The sequence below is a fragment of the Parasteatoda tepidariorum genome, chromosome 5, assembly GCF_043381705.1.
Source record: "Parasteatoda tepidariorum isolate YZ-2023 chromosome 5, CAS_Ptep_4.0, whole genome shotgun sequence".
Classification (NCBI taxonomy): Eukaryota; Metazoa; Arthropoda; class Arachnida; order Araneae; family Theridiidae; genus Parasteatoda; species Parasteatoda tepidariorum.
The window spans coordinates 71,720,276-71,743,893 of NC_092208.1; the positions used below are offsets into that span (position 1 = coordinate 71,720,276).

Genomic DNA, 23,618 nt, shown 5'->3' on the forward strand with positions numbered 1-23,618 from the left:
TATTTACAGAAATAAAGCATTTGTTACAGTGTCATATATAGTCGGGATAGAGATAGGCGATGAAACAAACTTAATAAAGTTTGAAAGGAATTCACTCTAAACCTTCTACTTATTTCGTACTGATGATTAGTACTTTTCTTTCAATAAATATGTGTTCCATTTTTTTACAAATTTGAATAATAGACACTCAAGATATGAAGGATCTTAATTATGATCTCAATAGTTTATTCAGGAGCTCGACTCTAAGTTAAGCTTCTTAAATTTCATTTTATATTTTGTTGTACCACCGGAACTATTTGTTCCAATCAATCTATTTTCACAAGCATTTATAAAACTCATTACTCTCAAATAATTTCAAGTATAATAACTATTCTTTTATTTGATAATTACCAAAAAAATTGTAAAGTGAAGGAAGTTATATACGGTGCATTGTAATGACAAAAAAATCCAAATTTTGAATAAAACTGGTTGAATAATTTTGAAGAATTAACAAAGTTATTGTAAAAAAAAGGAAGGGAATTGGAAATCGTATATTTCCTTAAACAGTGCGTTTTAAAGGTCTTTTTTTGGTGCATTTTAATTAAACGGTGTATTTAAATCCAAATTTTGAATAAAACTGGTTGAATAAGTTTGAAGAATTAACAAATTTATTGAAAAAAAATAAAAAAAGAAAGAAACACAGATTTTTTTTTATATATTAACTTAAAAACAGATAACATAACTCAGAATTTTTTTCCTTTCCATAAAGGTAAGATATTTGACATATTTCAGCTCAACATATTGTGTCAACTTGTAAAACTAAGTTAAACTGATTCATAACAATCATGCATTAAACAAAATTTATAAAGATTAAAGTTAGAGAAAACTTAAACACTATCGAAAGATAACGAATCACAACTGAGGAAAGTGAGACAGATATCAAAACTAGTTTGATTGCAGAAGGAAATGGAGACATTTCTGAATACTTTTTAACTCCTTTGTTTTTTCTAACATTCAAACAGGATTTGGTGTTATCAGTGTCTCCTTTCTCAATAGATATTTGTAAAATGTCAATAGCATTTTTGTTATAACCGATCAAAAAAGTTAAAAGAGTCTTTCTTGTCAAACTAAAGACGTGCCTACCTGACTTTATTTGCCAATGGCTGGAGAACTTGGCTTGCCCAAATGCCATGATCCACAGAGTCATACAATAATTCTATGAAATCGTGTCCTGTATTTGGTTACTGATCAGTACCACAGATATAGGAATCTGGAGAAATTTTCCTTTCCCTTCAGATCTATGTCTAAATTAAGGAAGTGGCCTCACAACTGAATAGTGGTGCCATCTATCCATGGGATAATGAACTAAGACGTATTTTCCCTCTTTTGCGATTCTCTCTAGTCAAATGAAAAGCAAGCCTTCCTGACTTAATTTGCACAAAACCAACAGCTGGCGAGCTTAGTTTGTCCAAATGTCATTAGAAACAACAGAATAAATTTGTGATTTATACTTACAAGCATAGTATGCTTTTAAATCTGCAAATTTGAGAGTTTTCAAAATGCAACATAACATATGATCCTACTAAACTCTTCAACTACTTAGATTAATTTTGAAGAAAATAAAATAGAACACACAAGGCATGCTGTTATAAATAAAAACCAACTAATAAGATTAGTAACACGAATAAAATATTATATAATTATTAACTGCTATTTTTTAATACAACAGAAGTAGACAATTATCTGATAAATTAATTAGGAAATAAAAAAAAAAATTTAAAAAGTTACAATTTCTTCATTAGTAATGAAGTCTGTTTTGTCAGCTTCTTTTGAAAAGTAACAAAAAAGGGTAAAGATTAAAATTAATTTTACGAACTTCAACTTTAAATATAAAATTATGCTTTTTTTTTTTACTACTTCAACAAAAAAAAAATACCTCCAATCTTCGAGTGAAAATAATTTATTTTTATTTTTAAACATTTGAAAAATGTTAGGTAATGTTCAAATTTTTTTTTTCTTGTATCACATTAAGAATAATATCTATAGTCAATACAATGGTAAAGAAATTTTTAAAACAGTAACTAGAAAATCTACCATTCTCAACAGAAAAAACAAATTTAATAAAACCATAAAAATATAGATGTAAAAATATTAATAAATGGGAGAAAGTTTTGAAAAGGCTATTTTAATATCACAGATATATTTAGCAATAAATACTGTTATAATACTCAAAGCCAATAGAGAGTAAAAAATAAAATTCTAAGTCTGAAAAAAACAGGAATAAACAAATTTATGTACTTCTAAACAGACATATTAAGTAAAAGAATGCAATATTAGGCCTGTTCTAAATCTGAAACATTCATTACAGATTCTAAACCCTTCTGTTATATTAGTAACAAAAAAAGTAGTATGGCATAAAAGTAACAAATGGCTTAAAAATAACGAAATAATTTTATTAAAATAAAGCTATATGTTGTCAACTTCAGAAAAATTCTTCTTGAACAAAATCCATTGTACTAAATTTTAAAAGTATCTGTTTAAGAAAAATAGCAACAACAAAACAATATTAAGCCTGTATTGAACCTGGAACAGTTATTACATTGATGAATCTAAGTGTTATAATGGTGTATGGCAAAAGGGTGACGTGGCATACAAGTAAAAATGATAATGGTGTAAAAATAACAAAATAATCTTAATAAAATAAGGCAATATGTTGTTAATCCAGATAATTCATCGAAAATCATTTCAATTCTACTAACTTTTAATAATGTCTGTATAAAAAAAAACATAAAAACTAACTTTCTTTTTTCAAATCTTATTTATTTTTTACAAAGATATTCTATTATCTTTGCTATCTAAAATCAGTTTAGCCAGGAAATTCTATAAAGTATGGAATGTTTAAAGCAGTTTAAATTTCTTCCACAGAGGAAAAAACCTCTGGAAAAAAAAAAGTTTCGAAGAAAAGTGTTTCTTCCAGTGGAAAAAAATAAAACTAAGGGAAAAAAATGGAAGAAACTCTTTTTAATAAAGAAATATCAAGCATTAAATTAAAATCTTAAAATATTTTATGTTTGGTATCTAGCTTAAACAACAGTATTATTTCCCAGTCATTTAATAAATCAATTCTAAATAGAGTGGAAATAAAAAAAATATATAAATTGAAAAGAAAAATAATGAATTTCTTAAGAAATCAAAGCAATTATACTTTTTTTTTCAATATTTTACATAAAGAAGTATAGTATAAGTTTTATTATTATATTTACTGTTATTAATTTTGTTATTATAAAAGAAATCTTATAATATCCTAATTAAATTGTATATTATGGTGAACTTTAGATCAATCATATTCACAAATACAAACAGCATAATAATTTTCATAAAAAAAATGCTGGTAAGTATAAATACTGAAAACATTTCTTCGATAATATGCTAAATGTATTTGCCAATAAATATTTTTAATACTAATTGTATTTTTACATACCTATTCATAAAATTCTAAATTAATTATAATTTATAAAATAAACATTAAGAATTTTTAACTATAAACTTTCATTCACAAATTACTAAATTTTCATTTACAAATCAATGATTAATTTTAAAAAAAATTATTAGATTAGGTTGACTTTAAAACTTTTTTAATAATTGAGCTGAAAATAGCATCCAAACATACAAGTTTCACTTTAAAAATAAAACCTGTATATTTCAAATAAAAATTTTAAAGTTAAGTTTTTTTTTCTCTCAACATTTTGATAGCTTTATGGCATTTTGCTAAAGATTTATTTATAGTATTATAAAATTAGAGTGAAAAATTATTATTTTTTTGCTAAAAAAATCGCAAAAACTAATAAAATAAAAAAATATTAAAAGGAATATTAGTCTTTAAAATTATTGAATTAATTTTTTGTTACTTTACCAAATAATATTCCTTATTTTTTAGACAATTGTATCTTAAACAGAATATTCCATAAACTAAGAACAATATGAGTATATATAGTAATTCATCTAAATATAACTATACATGTTTATCTCTAGATATAAGGTGTCATATTTATTTAGGAAAATTAGAATGACATAAAGCAAAACTGAAAACAAAAACTTATAAGCTATCCAGATTTTATAATTTTGATATAAATAATATGAAAATAGTTATTTTAGTAAACAATTAATATAAAACTTTTTTGTACTATATTAAATTTCATTTCATTAAAACTTTAACTATTCATTTATCATTTTGAGTTATTGTAAAACAATTGCATTAGTCAAATTTAATTTTGTCCATTTTGTTTCACTTCTCTTATTTATTTTTTTTCCAGTTTCTTACAGAATTCTGGAAGAAATAGTTCTCTTCCGACAAATGCCAATTCTACAAAATGTGCAAACTCTGGTTTAAAAATGATTTCCAATTACTATTATTGCTTTCTCACAAAAATACATCTCAGAAACAATAGGTTTTGAAATCCTAAGAAATATGGAATGCTTCATAGTGATTCCTGATTATTGTTATTACTTTCTCACAAAAATATATTTTAGAAACAGTTGGTTTTTAAATCCTAAAAAAAAGGAATATTTCAGAGTGTTTCCTGATTATTGTTATTACTTTCTCACAAAATTATATCTTAAAAATAATTTACTTTTAAATCTTAAAAGTTATGACTTGCTTCATAATGATTCCTGTTTATTTTTATTATTTGAACCTTTGTCACTATCTTTATCAATAATATTAGAATAAGTCGTTTCTTCTTCCTTTCCTAAAGTTTCTCGTTTTATAATGTGACCAGGATCAAATTTTAATTCATTCCCAGAATCTAAATCTGTTTTGGGAGACTTCACAGCAACTGTTTTTGGAGTAGTCTTAATAGCAACTACGGGAACACTAACAGGGGGACTAGAAACAAATTTCAAATTAATATCTTCTAAGTTCTTTTTGACTCTGGGAGCTGATATGTTAAGAATCAACTCCTCGTTGGATTTCCTTTGAAGAGCATCATCAATTTGTTTATTTTCTCTCAATATTTTTGATGCATCGTTTTGAGCGTTCAACACAAAAGTTTTAAGTGGGTCTTCTTTGGATGTATTCTTTATAGGAACATATTCTCCAGGTTGAAGTACGTTTTCTTTTTTTGGAGGCTCATTTGGAGGTATTAGGTTTTTTATTGGTGGTACTGATACCACTTCTGGTACACTTTTTACTACATTTTCTAAAGATTCTGTTTTTTTAGGAATCGGTGCAGGTACCTCTTTTTCAGCGTCAGGAACAACAGGAAGTTGCTGTTCGACTGCATTTTTTCTTATTTCATCGTGGCTTTCCCTGTGCAACTTGAGTTCTTCTAAAACTTTTTTCTGTTGCTCCAGAATTAATTTCTGCTCCTTGTGTTGCTGCTCCAGTTTTCGCAGTATGCTTTCTTGTTTTTCAATGTTTCTCTCCTTCTTCGAAACATCGATGGAGTTGGAAGCCTGCACAGTTTCTTTTTGGATTTCTTTGTCTTCCTTCTGAAGGGCCTGAGGATCTAGTTCAGCATTTAGTTCAACCTANGCTGCTCCAGTTTTCGAAGTATGCTTTCTTGTTTTTCAATGTTTCTCTCCTTCTTCGAAACATCGATGGAGTTGGAAGCCTGCACAGTTTCTTTTTGGATTTCTTTGTCTTCCTTCTGAAGAGCTTGAGGATCTAGTTCAGCATTTAGTTCAACCTAGAGTTGCAAAAAAAAAAAAAAAAAAAAAAAAAAAAAAAAAAAAAAAAAAAAAAAAACGAAAACGAATTAAATAAAGCTATAATGAAATGCTAAGAGTATTTCATCATGAAAAAAATTTCCAAATAAATTTATTGAAAAATAAAAACTATGCATAACATAAAATATTCATTTTAAAAATATTGTGAATTTCCTTAAAAAAAGAAAAATAAAACAAAATTAATTAATTAAACAAATATATTACAAAAAAATAAATAGAAGCAAAATTAAATATGAAAAAATTCTATGTATTAAGCATGACAGAGAGAAAAGAAGAAAAAGTCTGTATGTTTATATACATATACAGTATACTCTCCTATGTATATTTATATACATATACAGTATTGAAGGGACGGTAAAAAATTTTGAGATAGTGAGTTTGAGATAACAAGTTCAGAACTAAATATGTTCTAAAAAGTAGAAAAATATATTCGAAAATATTACTCTAAAAAGTAGAGACACAAAACATAAGAATAACTACTATTAAATTTGTATGAAATGATAGTTGACTACAAGTCTAAATACAAGAATAATAATTTTATTTTTAAAAGTAAGACAAAAACAATTATGCATTAGGTAGAAAAAATTTGGTTTACAATAAATTAGCAATGTGATTTTTCCGAAAAAATATTTTTTCTATTTCGAAAAAAAAATTTGACATAGCAAGGTTTTGAGAAGAAACCCTTTGACATAGTAATTCAAATTAACATTAGGTGGATATGTAATGCCAAGGGGAAAGATATTTTTTTGACATAACAAGGTTCTCAAGATATCGAGAGTATACTGTATGCAAATATATTGATAAAAGTGAATAAAATAAAATAACTAAATATAGTAAAAATATTGTGAAAAAATAAACATTTAACATTTTCTTCAAAATTTTAGAAAGTTGAAAGGATCTCATGCTTGGCACATTTAAAAATATATCATTATTTTTTTATAATCAGCACAAAAATGTTAAAGAATCTTGTAAGTTCTATTTTAAATATCATAGTCAGTTTTAAAAGGAAATTAAAGCTATCCTTATTTTCTGGAACAAATAAAATAACAAAAAGTGTAAAATAAAATCTGTTAAATACCGTTTCATAATCTGCTGTAACTAATATACTAAATCATAAAAGTCAAAAATACCTTTGCTTCAGGCTCTTGAGGAACAGGTGGCTCTAATCGTTTCTGATCTAGAAAAATTTTTTAGACATATTAATTGTTAGATATGTTACATTATAAATTTTTATCTTACTTTATACAGAATGCAACTAAATTAATATTAAATAAGTGTAAGACTATTTTAAAAACTTTTTTTATCAAAATGGTATAACTTTATTCATTGCAATAAGTTTTAAAAGCAATTAAAAATAAGAACGGGTGGCTCTAATTGTTGCTGATCAAGTAAGAAAAAATCCTTTATCTTATTTTTTACAAAACATGACTTAATTAGTATTTAAAAAATATAATAAGATTAATTTAAAAACTTTTTTTTCTGAAATAGTATAATTTTATTAATTGCAATAAGACTTGAAAGTGATTAAAAATTATTAAGCACTTGTTTTTCATAATACTATTTAATATTATTTCAAAAATAACAACTGTTATTTTATGACCGTTGACAAATGCTAAAGTGTTATTGTTTACAAATCAAAATATTAATTAAGTAGCGTTGCACTGTTCTTCATATAGTCAAGATATATCTGTGAAATAACATTTTTTTAACTTGCACTCAGGGCGTGAAAGATCTCAAATTTTTTTACATGCCCTGTCATTCCTTGTTAATGCCTAATATACATGCCCTAACATCTTATTGGAATTAAACTTCAACTTTATGTTTACTAGTTTTTTAAGCGATTGGAGTAAACTTATTTAAAAAAATAAACACTTACACCATGGGAAATAAAAATTTTGGCATGTCAAACAATATAATTTTTGCGCCTTGTTTTTAACTGCATCATTGAGCAATACGAATACTGTTTAAGCAGCAAGAATATTTCTTCTGACAATTATCTAGCTCTGTACTTTCAGTTCTTATTTCTATTATTGGACTCTATGATGAATCATTTATCATGCAATAAAAAGGTTTATTGATTATTTTTCCAATTTTCTTCAGTTTTAGCTAAAAATATAAAAACTTATTAAAATAGTTGCATGCTAGCTGTTTTATCTACAGGGAGAGATAATGCCAGAAATTTTTTTTTCAAAAAACATATTGGTTTTTAAAAAGAAATTTCAAAAAATGAAGAAGATTTAAAAAAAATAGTTCTTTTTTTATATATAATATGGAGTAAAGATGCACAGATTTAAAAAAAAAACTGAAATTATTTAGAGAAATTGATCAAGCAAACATTATTTACCATTTGCTGCATTTTGATCTGGAGGTTTTTCTTCTTTATGTTCTTCTAAAAATTTTACCACTTTAGTAGATGAGCCTAAAGAAGAAATTTAAGCATAATACTACAATCTATTAAAGAATCGATGCACAATAATTTTCGCTAAATATTTTAAATTTATTAAAAAATATGAATCAATGCTAAATGTTGTATTTTAGATAGAATAATAGGATATATTTGTTTACAAATATATATCAAATTTTTAAGGAATGGAAATGTTGCTTCATAAGGATGAAAATTGAATAATTTCAGTGATTAATGAAAATATATCATGAACAAAAAGGATAACAAACAAAATTTGGGAAAATAAGATATCAACATAAAATAATTGAATAGTAAAATAGAAGACTGCAAATGCACATTATATAGATTGTGAGTATTTTACGAAGGAAGAGATGTACGGAAACAAGATGATGAGATATTTATAAAACGTAGGCTGAAAAAAAATTATTAAAAGAACACGCTAAAGTTGGATAGATAAGGCTTTTAACTAAAGCTGCACAAACTCCTTTTATAACAATTACTACTTTCCTTACTTTTTCCAAAAAATAAGAGAAAGATACGCGAAGTAACTGAAAAGGGCAATGTTTAACGATCGTGAAAGAATTTTAAAGGGGTATAAATAAAAGGATTACATGATCATTAGAATGTTCAATGCAATACTTTTGTTTTCTAGCATAAACTTTTTATTAAAAGAAGTAAACTACGCATTTAAAAGCAAAATGTATGCCAAGCATTTTCTCGTTTGAAGGATTAAAAAAATAACCAAGTTGGAATTCATTCAAAATATCAAACTTATTACAAAACTAAACTCAAGAAAAGTTTAATTAAACAAGAATAATTTAGAATACAAAGTAATAGTTTTATGTTAAAAATATATGTTTGTTTTGTCGACTTTATTAAAAAAAACGATAAACAATAATAACGAATTAATTTAAATGTAAGAAGCATTTTTTTTTCTAATGTAAATGCTACCGAAAATCGGGTGAAAATTAGAATCAAAGGTACAAAAATTTGTTGGATGGTGGAAATAGAGATTTTGGAATCATTTTCAAAACATGATACTAATTTTTAGAGCAATTAGAGGTTCATATGTGCATTTAAAAGTTTTCAATACTGATGTAATAAATTAATTATTAATTTCTTATTAGTTTTCATTTTTTTTAAAAAAATTTAATTTTGTAAATAGTGGACACTAATGAACATTTTTACACTAATTTTTATTTTTTCACAAAAACATGTGAGGTGCGTTTTAGAATTGAATTAATACAGTAACAAAAATTAGAATGAATGTAAGAAATAGAATAAACATATACTTAATGCTTTATATTTTTTAACTTACTTTGTGTTTTGATAATATCAACAGGAGCAAATGTAGCTAATATTTTTGGTTCAGCAATTTTAATAATATTTTTCACTGGATCTATTACTGGCTCAGGATGAGTTCCTTCTTCTTGGAGGGTTGAATATGTACATGCAATCAAAATGAAAAGCCCTATTCCAACTAAAAACTATAAAGTAAAAAAAAGAATTAGGATAAGAACAATATCTTGCAAGAAGAGAAAAATATCTTAATAAAAAGACATTATTATATCTTTTTTATGCAGTTAATAGACTAACATTTCAAAACTAATAAGCTAGAACTTCTATTAAATATCAAACTTCAATTCACTTTAGTTTATTCATAATTTAGCTTTTTTAAATCAATGCTTGAGAACATTGAAAGGTATAAGTGCTAGTGGCAATTTTGTTGATTTATAATGGTTCGTATTATTTTGCAATGGTTAGAAAGTGGTTCTTGGACATGTTACTATTCATATCTTAATTATATGAATAGGAAGAATAAAGCAAAATAGCATGAATAAAACATAAATAATGACATAAAAATGTACAAACTAAAGTTTTGGCTCTATAAACAAGAACCGTCTTCACGGTCAAAACAGAAAATATCAGTCGATTTTGAGTTTCAACTCTGAGGAAAGTTTTTGTTCATAGAACTAATTTTATAGTAGGTTCAGGTCCGATTTTTTTTGCTTTTTTCACTTTATTTAGTGTTTTATTTTGAAATAGCAGAAAATATACCCTACCTTCATTTGTATAGGATTTATGTTATTTTTAAAGAATACTAATATAACAATTTATTCTGCCCCTATGATTTAGCTTTATTTTTCAAGGTTTTCATAATAAATAACGAATGAAACACAATTAATGGTACAAAAATGCACAAAATAAAGTTCCGTTTATATCAACAAGTGGTAGCGCATTGCGCTCTCATGCTACAGGTCCTGGCTCGATCTCATCTTTCATCCATTCAGTGGGTCAATAAATGAGTACCAAGCATGCTTGGGAAGTAAACACTGGGGGTTCAGTGTTCGGCTTACCACCTAACCAGAACATCTGCTCCTGCACCCTAGAGCCCAAGGTCAAGAAAACTGAGATGGGCACAGTAGGCCTTGGCCCTCTATGGGCTGTCACGCCACTGAGTTTAGTTTATATCAACAAGAGCCTTCCTCAGTATTAAAACACAAAATGTTTTTCAATTTTGTGTTTCTACATTGAGAAAGGTTCTTGCTAATGTAACTAAAACAATTGCAAGTTCATTTTTCCATGTTGTTTTGCTTTTTTCAAATGTAGCTTAAAATATACACTACTCTCATTTGTATAGGTTTGTTATTTTTAAAGATTGATAAGATAAGGATTTATTCTTCCACTATGATAAGTCTTATTTTTCAAGGTTTTCATAATGAAGCACAAATAGTAGTTCAAAAATGGACACAATTAAGTTTCGGTTATATCAATAAGAACCTTACTTAATATTAAAACAAAATGTTTTTCAATTTTTGTTCCTCAATGCTGAGAAAGGTTCTTGTTAACAGAAACAAAACTATTGCAAGTTCATTATTTTTTTCAATATTTAGTTTTTTTTTTTTTTTCAAATATAGCATAAATTATACCCTACCTTCATTTGTATGAAATTTATGCTATTTTTTAAGATCACTAAGATAAGGATTTATTCTTCCATTATGATTAAGTCTTATTTTTTGAGGTTATGATGAAGTACAAATAATGGCACAAAATTGGATACTATACAGTTTTGGTAATACAAACAAGAACCTTTCTCTGTGTCTTAACGCAAAATGTTTTTTATTTTATTCTCCTGAGAAGATTCTTGTTAATAGAACCAAAACAATTGTAAGAACATCATTTGTGCTTTTTTCTCTTGTTTTGCTTTCTTCAAACATAGCACAAAATATATCATACCTTCATTTGTATAAGATTTGTGTTATTATCAAGATTGCTAAGTTTAGAATTTATTCTTTCAATTTTATTCTTCATGGATATTTTTGTCTAAAATCGTCCTAACAATGTGCTAAGACTAAAAAAAAAGTGTTGAATAACTTACTTGAGCCATTCTTTTTTCTGTAGTATTCTTACTTGTATCTTGTATGAACATGATAGCTGGAAATATGAGGCATATCAAAGTTCCAATCGTTGAACCAATTATTCCCAAAACAAATTCAATATTCGGTAGCATTATAGCAATGCCTATAGTAACAATGACCAAGCTGACAGTTAGGATTCGAAATCGATTTTCTGGTATAGCAGTAATGGTAGTGTCATGATGGCCAAATCCCTGAAACATAGAATATTTTTAATAAAAAATTTGTCAGTGTATAAGTTATGCTGAAAAATTTAAAATTACTTATTAATACCAGTTAAATATTTGATATTTTCAGTAAAAATATCTTACTTATCATAACACATCTGAATTTTGCTGAAATTAAAGATAAAAAAAATCTTATATTTAATTAGTTTTGTTTGAGCTAATAGTAATATATAAAAAATTCATTTTATATATTTCAAAAAAATATTTATTTTCTCATTATGCTTTATTGAATTAAAATTTAACTTTAATTTTGTTATAAATAAACAAAATAACTTACATTGTTACAAATTAAAAAGGTTAATTGCTAAAAAGTGTCACTGATAATATTTAATCATAATTATTTAAAAGTTTTACCTTAGTTGTAATAATGATTATTACCATAATTGTGATTGTCATTAGCTACATTTTGCCTATCTCTAGAACATACATTATGATCATTATTATTTTACACTAATGGAAGTAAGTATTATTATAAGGAAGATTTTTTTTGCTAAAATTCCTAAAGAAAATTCTTAAAAATAATTGGCTTAGTATTCTTTAGAACATTTGAAAAACTATGGATATTTAATGAAACTTGACTTCAGGAACAACACTGTAAAATCTACAATAACTTTACAATGTAAACAAACAATTTCCAATTGCAGTTAATTTTATTTTTACATATTTTGTTAGTTGTTTTGTTTATTTAATTTGTTCACCTAAATTTTGTAACATTAATTTCTTTTAGATTAATAAAAATGACCATAACTTCATGTTTTTCATCTTGATAATGACAAAAAATGTCTCGTAATTTAAAAGCGTGTCTCTGAAATTATTTACATCTGCTTCGAAAGATTCTATTATTAAAATTTGCTTGGAAAAAAAAGCAGAGATTCATTAGATGATTCATTAATTCAAAGATGATTCATTAATTTCCACTTAATATTTATTATTATTTTCATGGTTTTATCATTTCTCAGAAAAGTATCTGTAACCATGTGGTAAGGACTGCAGAAATAATTAAGTAGAATTAAGTCAATTTATTTATTAATTTTTTTCTTCTTCTAATGAAATGAAGAAAATTTTATCTCAACATTAATCAACCACAATTTTTTATATCTTTACATAAATATTTTTTTCGTATCTTTATTGTGCTCTGCTTTAAATTTTATTCATTCACTTCTAGAAAAACAATTTAATTTTGGAAATTACAACTGATTTTAAAACACTGCAAAAGTATATGTTTTCAAGGAAAATCCACAAAATAAATTTATAAGTTGTAGAGTGAAAATACATTTTTTTAGATTAAAAAATTTAGTTTTATTTTAAAATAAGAAGTTATAATTGTTTATGTACTATTAAAAAAGAAAAAAACTTCTGAAAATTAAATACAAATATTTGAAATTAACTACAATAAGATTTATATTTAAATGCAGCACAAAAATATAGTTAAATTGTTGATAACTTATACAATTTGATAAAAAGTTTTAAATTATTCATAATTCTGCCATTGATATCTGCCATAACATGAATTAACTACAGGTCATGCATTTCCTACTCATTTTGATATAAATTTAGAAAGAATTTAGAAATGATCATGAATCCACAAAGATTCTAAACCCAAGCTGCGCAGATTTTAGAAAGTCTAGTTTTTCAATTAAAAAAAAAGTATTCACTATAATCTTTTTATGATAGCAATTAAACTAAATAAAATTTCAATTCTCTATAACACATAGAAGGAAAGTTTGAGAGGCAATAACTATGAATAAAATAAATAGCAAAAAAATAAAAAATGAAGCCTTAGAGGTACAAAACTTTGAAGACATAGTAAAAATATCTCTGGGATTAATAACCATAGTTTTTAATGGTTTTCCTTGGTTCTTTAATGAAAATGATAATATATCTTTTTAAAACCCTTTCTCGCACAAAATTAAGCCACAAATATGAAGAAAAAAAATATCTTCCTGAAATGGATGAACAATAACTTCAAAAAATATTGCTTTTTAGAAATGTGTATCAAAAAGAACTATAACTCATATAAATTTTACAACCATTGCTGGCATGCAAGACACTTACCTGCTTAAAAATAAGTGAATGTAAACTGGATCGACATGGAAATAAGCATAAAGGAAAACTAATGGCAACTGTCAATATAAACCCAAGCTTGATAGCTTCTGTTATCATAGAGGGAGATAGAAAAACAAGAATATTTCCTGTTATGGCCTTGTCGTGAAATGCTATGTATCCCAAAGTACCGACCTGTAACACAAGAAATAATTTAACAAATGAACACACATTGTATCTTACAATTTATAATTAAGTCTTATGTATGCTAAATTATTCTAACAATGGCTGTTGCAATAAAACTTGTTTATGAAATTTATGTAAAATAATATCAGAGTGGTCTATTTTTGCAGCAAGCTATAATGCCACAATGTTAAATAGCTAATGTAATGAAATTTATTTATTTAAAAATGACAAATATTTTCATGACTTTAAGCTGCAGATTTTTAACATAAATTTTGTTAAATTAATCTTGATATCAGTACTTCCGAACAAATATCATTAACTATAAAAACCTAAAAATGCTTTTTACAAAGCAGTAATTGGTGATTTACACCACACTGTTTTAGAAATATAATAAAAGAAAAAGATTAACTAAATTTCTATAATATTTCAGTACAAAAGTGTAGAAAGTTCAAAAAGTAAATACTTGCTTAACAGGTTTTACTCTTCTTCATAATAAATTAAATATTTGATATCTAATTTCTGAACTTCCATTGAAAATTTTTCATTTATCATTTTTACCAAAGGGAAAAAATCATATAAAGTAGAAAAATTGGCTAAAATGTAAAATCATTTTAAAAATAAATCAATGTTTTCTGTTTTACAGAAGCGAAGTATTATTTTGATAATTCATGATAACAATATTATGACACTATTTTTAAAACACATTGAACTGTATAACTTTTATTGAGAAAAAACCATTTTGTATTCTTATTTACTTTTCTTAGACTTTCTTTCTTCAAAGTTAAATATTGTAATATCCAGGGATAGGAATTAATGGTAGTTTGTTAATCCAAAACCACTGAAATTTCAGTTGGACAAAAGAGTTATCAATGGTCCTCTAGATTAGTAATTCATGTGAAGAGTTGTATGCATTTTTGGCTATATGATTTTGTTACAAAATAATAAATTTCAAAATAATTGTGACATCACACATTCTCGATATTACAATTTTTCATTTAAATCCATTTATTAACTTTTTTCGATAAAAAATCTGATGTCTTAAGCGTTTCAATGAAAATGTGTTTGAACAAATGATGTTTTTTAGTTATATTTTCTAAATTTCCACCTTTGATATTTATCATTTTTACTCTTGTATTTTATAAGAATTCTTATTGTTTGAATATGTAAGAGTTATTAATAGTATAAAATTTGCTCATAATCTTTAGACTATCCTGTAACGGACACATTATATATATATAAACCAATAAAAACAAAATATGGTATAATTTACATTAAATAAATTCTTTGATAAAAAAATTAAAGTTTTTAATGAAGAAAACATAGTATGTACCATAATATAGACAGCCGAACATAAATGCACTGCACCGGCCACAACAGATTGCATCCTTTTCAAGGAAGGGTCGTTTGATGTGTCAAAAAACTCAAACAATTGCCTAAACAATTTATTCACAAGTATAGGTTAATCTTCAATAGATAAAACAATTATAATATTGATTGTGTCAAATAAAATGCTTATGAATAGGAAAGAGCAAAGTTACGTTTGACAAGAAAGGGCCATTGAAAATATGGGTAAGCAGGGAAGTATTCCTTCAGATTTCCACCAGTTTACTTCATACCACCACTCATTAGCCGAAAGATTAGGAACTGCTTCTGAAAATATCTAAAAGAAATATTCGACAGAAATAAATATTTACAACTAATTTAGTAAACTATTATGACTTTAAGAAGTTACAATAAAAGAACTACTAATGAAAACATTATGAATGTAATTCACGAATGCTAAATTATAAGAATAATAAAATTTCCATAATAAAATTTCTGAATATAAGTTTCTATAATAAAATTTCAATAATATAATAAAATTTCTGAATATAAGTTTCTACAATAAAATTTCAATAATATAATAAAATTTCTGAAACAAATGTAGTAAAACAATGTTACCAAAAGTAACTATGAATATCAATTTAATCAAAAACGTTTAAAATTGAAAATGGATTTGATAAACATAGCATTTACAGAATTTTTTGATCAAAATATTGTATTTTCTTTCTTAAAACTATTTTATAACAAAATAAAACATCAGTGAGCAGGGGGAAATAATCATAAATAAAAATGAAAGAAACATTCAAAAACAAAAAGGCTGTTATTCTCTAATACTATTAAATTATAGATAAACTTCAAATAAATTTTTTTAAACAAATATAGTAAAATTAGTTTTGAAATGCAGTGTTGAATCAAAATATAGTGTGTTCACGTTTTAAAAAAATATTTATAAAGACAGATCTTCTGAGAAATAAATAATTTTCAATTTTGGTTTATACGTTGATTAAAACTCAAAAGTTAGTTACATATAATGCTTGTGAAACCTTAACACACGAGCTTCTAGGAAAATTTTAAGCAAAAATTTTCTTGCAAAATCGTGTGTTCTAAATAAAAATAGATAAATAAATAACCTAAAGAGATAAAAAAAAAGTGTATTGTGCAAGAAAGCAACTCAGTATTATCTCAAACGTCAACAATTAATGAGTTAATTTAAAGAATTTAAAAAAAACTGCATCACATTACCTTTATTTAAAAAAAGCAATTTACGAGTCTAATTTATTATATATTTCAGGACTAAATTTGAAATGTAATAGACAGGGTTGGGTTTTTGAAGTCAAAAACTGGTTTTTGACATGACACATCAAAAACTTATTGAAAACTGTCAAAATCTGACAAAAACCTAGGACAAGTTTATATTTCGTCATTTGAGTCATCTTTAATATAAAATAAATAGTTATAAAATAGTAAATAACATTGGTCTAAAAGTATTAAGAGTGCCATGTTTTTCAAAAAACCAATTGAAAATTGAAAAATTTTGGCTATAATTTTTATACATAGTATATAATATAAATCATAATTATAATTGTATATAAAGCAAGTATTGTGTATGATTTCCAATAAAATAACTTTGAGTTATTAAGTATTAGCAATCTAAATATTGATTTTAATTCTTTTATGAAACAATTTTGGCAGATTTTTCAGATAAGTAAAACTAGAGTAGTCGCCAATAATTGTCTGGTCTCTACTTATAAAGTTCTTTTTATACTCAATATTAGTTGTTATTAGAGAAGAAGAACATGTCCAATCGTGCGGAGGAGGTTTTGGGAGACATTCAAGCTGCACTGGAGAATTTTTTTGGTCTAAAAAAATCACTACAAAATTTTTTATTGTTAAAAAATGTGTCTCAGTGCAAAATATTTCCTTATTAAAATAACATTATATGTTTATTTGTGTATTTATTAGTTATAATTCTTTAAGTTTATGAGTGGGTAATTTAATTTAATAAATTATCACAAAGCTCATTTATTTAAGAATTTTATAAAATCTGATTAATTTTTTTCTTTGTTTTTATTGTCAAAATTTTTAACTAACATTACATAAATTTTACTTTACAAATTAGTTTGAAAAAATTATTAATAAACAAAAAAAAAATTGGGAGGAAATTTCAATCTAAAAAAAAAAAACTTTGTTCTGAGTAAATATTAGGCTCAGAGAATTTTATGCAGCCATGCTTACACAAACATGAATATTTCCAATAAATCATAACTATAAAATATTCCTTGTCAAGTAAACTATTATAATTTAAATGAGTTAATTTTTTCAATAAATTTATTCCAGGGTTTAATTAACAGTTACTCTTAATATTAAGTACAGTTATCAGTAGACCTGAACCACTCGGCACGTAGTAAATATAAAACAAAAGTGGTGACTTAAATTAAACAGACAATCAATCCCTTTTTTTTTTAGAATTTTTTTAATAATAAAAGTACATCAATCCAGAAAGAGACTTCGGAAAACAAAATTTTAGTCAAAATGACCAATGTCTCCCTTTAAAATTTTGATTTTTCAGAATCCATCAATATGTGATGGAAAGATTCATGTGGAAGGAGAGCTCCTTGACAATTCAGATATTTCTTCCAAATATTTTTAAACAAAGTTCTTTCGAGTCAATATGTTTAACTAAATTCTTTCACATATTTATATTATTTTAATAATTGAATTAATTTTTTACAAGATGCAGGATATTTCTAAAACGAATTTTTTTAAAAAATACTTAATCCAAGTAAAAAAAGTTTGAACAAGTGGCTATTGAATGAACCTATGGTTATCAGTCACTGACTAATTAGGTTTGGGGGGAAAGTGGGTAAGAGTCTACCTGCCACTGGCTACAAACTAAAAATTTAAATTTTCAGGTCTAGTTATTAGAATAAATTTTCTAATTACAAGTTATTTTATAATGGTTTTAGCAGGTCTACACTCTAATTCATGCAGTTTAGCATCAATTAAAAGAATGATTTTGAATTTTGGTCTTATTCACGCAAAACTGAAAAATAAACTTGGAGTACAGAACATTTCAAAACTATTTCCTTGTAATCGCATGATTCCGAGAAAGGAAGAGTTAAAATATGAGTAAATGAAAACTTATTTTACATAAGATAAAAAAGATGACTAAGTGTTTTTTTCTAAAAAGGTGACTGTTTTTGTATTTTTATTTTCAATAATCAAATTAATGGATGGGATAAATTCTAATTTTACATATTTTTATTTATATTTATTATTTTCTAAATTGAAATTCGGGTTTTTGCATCAATGGTCAAATAAAAAAGAGAATTTAAATCCGAAATAATTCAAGAGCATGATAGATTGATCACTTCCAATTTAATATGTACGTTTACTTATAAATACTTCATATTTATAATGGTATGGTTAATAATTATCCTAACTCCAAAATTTTTGGTTTTTGAAAATCAATTGCCAAAAAGGGGCTTTTGACGGTTAAAACTAGATAAAACCGTCAATTGTCAAAAACTTTCTGGCCCTGGAAATATAAAACCGAAGCAAAAAAAAAAAACACATCTTATACTTACTTTCAATATCAAACAAGCATAAAAAGCAATTGAAAATGCACTTAGACTTGTCAGACTATCAATTTTTCTTAACATTCCTAAAGGTAAAGCGACACATAGACCCACAAATACTAGTAAATTACTTCTTAAATTGGGGGCATTCTAAAGAAAAGAAAACAAAGATAAATCAGTAACAATCCTAACAAAAGGAAAACATAACTGATTTTTGAGCATAACAACACAGCGTAGATAAACCATACCTCAATATATAGAAATTCAGCTGCCAAAGGTGGACCAAGATCCCCAATAACTACAAAAAAGGCAATACAAACTCCTATTAGAAATCCAATTACACTGAAATAAAATAAAAATTATCAAGATAAATTTTTTTGAGACACAGGAAAATAATAAATAAAGTATTATACGTACCTAATTTCAACTGCAAGCTTCCCTGTTGTACCAAACGTATGAAAAGCTGAAATAGATTTCTTTGTTAAAAATATATAGAAGTTCTCATGAAATAAAATAATAATTTTAAAGAAAATCATAACTATATGATACCTAAAAATTCAAAATTCCTTCTTCTTGCCATTATTGCAGATTTTAAAAGCAAATAACATGCTGTACGAGTAAGAATTCCACTGATGAAAATGAGAAAAATACTCAGCAAAATTCCACACTATTTAAGGAGAAAAGAAAGAAATTAACATCTAATATAGGTATTATAAAAGAGTTATTTAATACAAAGTATAAATGAAGAAATGTGTAAAATAAACAAAATTAAATTGAAATCATTGTATTGTTTATATAATTGGTAAGTGTAATAAATATTTATACTTCGCTATGAAGCTCGAAAATCATATTGCACAACATGGCAAGGAATATAAAAGTTTGGATGGGAGCATATTCTTATTCAATCAGAAATACTGCAAAATACCAATTCAGCATCCCTCAAATATTTATGAAAATTGCCAAGATACTAGTTAAGAGGAATAAACAATGTTAATGGAGGGAGAAAGCAAATAAATATTAGACTCACAGATTACTGAATTCAATTACATAATCAAGAATTTATTAAACAAAGTTAGCCTATCCTTTTTTATTCTTGAAGTCATGCTATAGTCATAATTTGTTACAAGTTTTTAATTTTTACTTAATCTTCTATAACTTTGCTCTCTAGTTATGGTTTCTGCAAATCAGGATGTGAATCTCTGTTCGTAAATAAAAATACATTTAACTTAGTGATGAAACCCAAATCAATTAAGAAGGGAAATTTTTATTACTAATAGTCTCAATAAAATTTTGGAAATTTTTTTTCTCTCATTATATTTTAAGAGGTACTTTTACTTTGAAACCCAAAAATGATATACCTAAAGTTTTCAGCAATTCTTTTATTCTTTTTCCAATCCCAAAACTTGAATACTTGTAAAGCCCCTCACAGTCCATTGCAAGCAGCAACAAAAACTTCTAAAGCATTTTTCTTGAAGCTACAATTTTCAAGTGCTCATAAAGCACACAAAACTTTACCGACTGTCTTCAAATTTTAACTGTATATTTAAAAGTACATTCTTCAAAAAAATATTTATGGCTAGTTCATAATTTTTTATTATTTTTTTGTAAAGAGGGTTTTTATTTCAATATACACTTCTGTAGCTATTTAAGCATTGATATAATTGATACAAAAAAAAATTTAAAAGTTGAAGATGCTGCTGGTATTGATATACTCTTTAAAAATTTGGCTTCATAAATGGGAGGGGAAAAAAATACAGCTGGAATTTTGTTTTGTATCCTTTTTGAAAAACTCATTTTCATTTTTACAGTTCACTAATTGTATAATAAATTACTTTTTTTTTCAAAATTTTTATTCATATTTTGCTGTCTTACTGAAATAATTCTCAAAATATGCTTATTCTGGTATTAGAGTGTCCTAACCTGTTATCAGAAAAACTATATTATTTTTTTAGTTCACTACAACTACTATGTTACAAATGTAGATAACTACAACTACTACTTTTTTTTAAATGTAGCGACTAAAAACCACTTTGGAAATGTAGTAACTACTTCACTACTCTATGAAGACGGACCTAATTGGAGAACTTAATTTACACCTATGTTCCAAATGGTTTTGAATAAATAAAAAAAACTGGCTGAGATTGGCTTCTTAAGAAATATTTATTCATGCTAAATAGATCCAGTTTGCCGTTCCAAAAAAAAAAAATCGAATTTGTTCTTTAAACCTTAAACTTATTATGCCTTTCTCGACATTGCCGATTAAATTTAAGAAATGCTAGGAAATTAGCAAATATTTGAATTTTAAGTGTTTAATGCTCTTTTATTACCACTAAGAAACTAAACACATTATACATTACATTACATAGTACATTAAGTTCCCTTCCTTTGTTATAACATCAATGTTTCACAAATGAGCATTCACATATGAAAGTGTGATCAAAGTGATAAATTATCTATTCAACATAATGGTAAGTTTAAATATTAGTTATACACAATTCTAAATATGTAATTCTTAATAACACTCAGCCTCAAACACCAGGCCACTTTCATTGCATCCATTGATAGACCCATGAAGATTTTAGTTGTGTTAGAGCCCTGTTTTTTCAACTAANTTGGCTGCTTGCCTAAAATGTATCGCATGATGCAAAGATTTTTGGAAAATTTAAAGTGTAAATCTTTATTACTGCTTTTAAATAAATCGTTTTCTTAGCTGCTTAAACATATATTTTTGGTTTATTTGTTTGATCTTGATGTCGTATTTTTTAATTACCATTGCATAATAATTTTTAAACAGCTCCTTTACAACAAAAACTGGTGATCAGGAATTACTCCATAAATGATCAAGAGAAGGGGTAATTCCTGATCACTAAAATTTTAAAATCCTTTAAATTCTAATTGGATTTTCAAACAAAAGAAGGTAGCATAGGATTCCTCTCCTAAACCCTCAAACTTCCAGTAAATATTAAAATTCTATCTTGAATATTTTTTTCACAAAATAGATGTTTGCATTTTTTGATCAGGAATTACCCCAGGTCACCCTAACTAATAGAGTAGTTTCACTGTTTGTAGTGTGCTACTTCAGACTGCGGGACCTAATCTATAAAAAAATCAAGTATTTTTTATTATTATTGTAATAGCATTATTTTATTTTACCACCGTTGGCGAGCAATCTATCTAAGCATGAATGTAAGACAAATGCATTGACTTTCACTTTTAAATATTATAGTGATGGAGGTATTCAAGAATTGTTATTAAAAGTTATAAGACATTGGTTGGTATCTAAAACTGACAAGAATTCTCAAGCTTGTTATCAAAATTGTGATACGATCAATTTAAAATCAATTAACTGACACTACATAAAAACACTAAAATTAATACATTACAATCAAAAATTCTAAAATCTATAAGATACAAATATCATTCATAGAAAATAAATTACTTAGAGCAAAATAATTATCAGTTGTCAGACTATTTCCAACATTTTTTGCTTAAAAGACGTGAAATTTGCTATAAATACAATACAAATTTCAATAACTTTTTGTAAGTTTGAGTTTATAAATAGCTTTTATAATACCTTTCGAAAACAGTATGGCATTGCCAAGATACTGACTCCAATAATACTGTTTCCAATGTTGATAACATTCATAAAGCAATTATAAGTGCAAGTAGACATCTTTCTGTAATGAAAATTAAAAGTGATTCTAAAAATAATGAAAAAACCAACAATTATTAGATATTTTCTATGAAAACAAGGTCTAGTTTTGTTAACAATATAAAAGAGAAATGATTAACTTAGTCCCGAACTTTTTAATGTAAATACAATAATTTTGATTATTTTTAAGCATGTCAGTTTTGATAAAGAAAAATGTATTGTAAAAGAAAAAAATTAAACAACTCTTTCATTTCTTAGTCTATTCTATTGCTTTTATATTTACCAGAATTGAAATCGGCTTACAATAATAATATCACATATAATTTTCTTACATATTTTCTCATTATACTTAGTTTTTTTTATATATATAAATCTTATTTTAGCATCTGACTGAAAGCATGGGGATATGTCCGTATCGTGATATGTCGCACCAACAACAATCGCCAAGGTACCAAATAGATTTCAAACTTGCAAATTTGCTTTTAAAAAAAACATGTAGATGTTTACAAACTACGGCAAACAACGTTAAAGAGCACAAAAATATTTTTTTGCTCTTTAACATTGTTTGCCTTAGTTTGTATTTCAGCACAAAGGTCACCCACTTGTGTATTTATGTAGATGTTTGCCCGGGGGTGGCTACAAGTTATACCCTTCAAGTTGGTTCCTTTCTGTGATGTTTTCTTTAGTTTCTCGCGGGCCATTGCCCGGAAGTTTCCAAGACTTGGCAATTATTCTGCCACAGATCACGATATGGAAATCTCCCCAAAAGCAAATACAGAACACTTATGCTTTTAAAAGTTCTAACAAAAAAGGATAATAAAAACACATTTAATTAGTGATGATAAAATTTTACTTGAAAAATAAAGAAATTTAAAGTAATAGCCAAAAATAGTTTATTCAGAATATCTTACTATTACTGTTCTTTAAAAAATTATTCTTTTTTCGCACGAATTGTTTTCGGGATGTTTTTGTACTCTTATGGTAACACTGTTAGTTGGTATCTTCAAACTTAACTTTTTAATCTAAGCTAATAAATGTAGGTCGAAACATATTCGAAAGAAAACAAAAATCGAACTGGATATT

General features: G+C 25.7%; 1 protein-coding gene across 1 annotated transcript; it reads right to left on the reverse strand.

The window, feature by feature from the left end:
- Positions 1 to 2,144: 2,144 nt before the first annotated feature.
- On the reverse strand, positions 2,145 to 23,592 carry LOC107449624 (putative sodium-coupled neutral amino acid transporter 10). The gene is given in 15 exon segments (XM_071180587.1): positions 2,145 to 5,508; positions 5,511 to 5,666; positions 6,837 to 6,883; positions 8,051 to 8,125; positions 9,429 to 9,597; positions 11,490 to 11,720; positions 13,809 to 13,991; positions 15,313 to 15,415; positions 15,521 to 15,642; positions 18,893 to 19,033; positions 19,132 to 19,225; positions 19,301 to 19,346; positions 19,433 to 19,550; positions 22,458 to 22,560; positions 23,138 to 23,592. Coding segments are annotated over 14 exon segments (2,454 nt in total). The 5' UTR covers positions 22,557 to 22,560; positions 23,138 to 23,592; the 3' UTR covers positions 2,145 to 4,638.
- Positions 23,593 to 23,618: the final 26 nt, after the last annotated feature.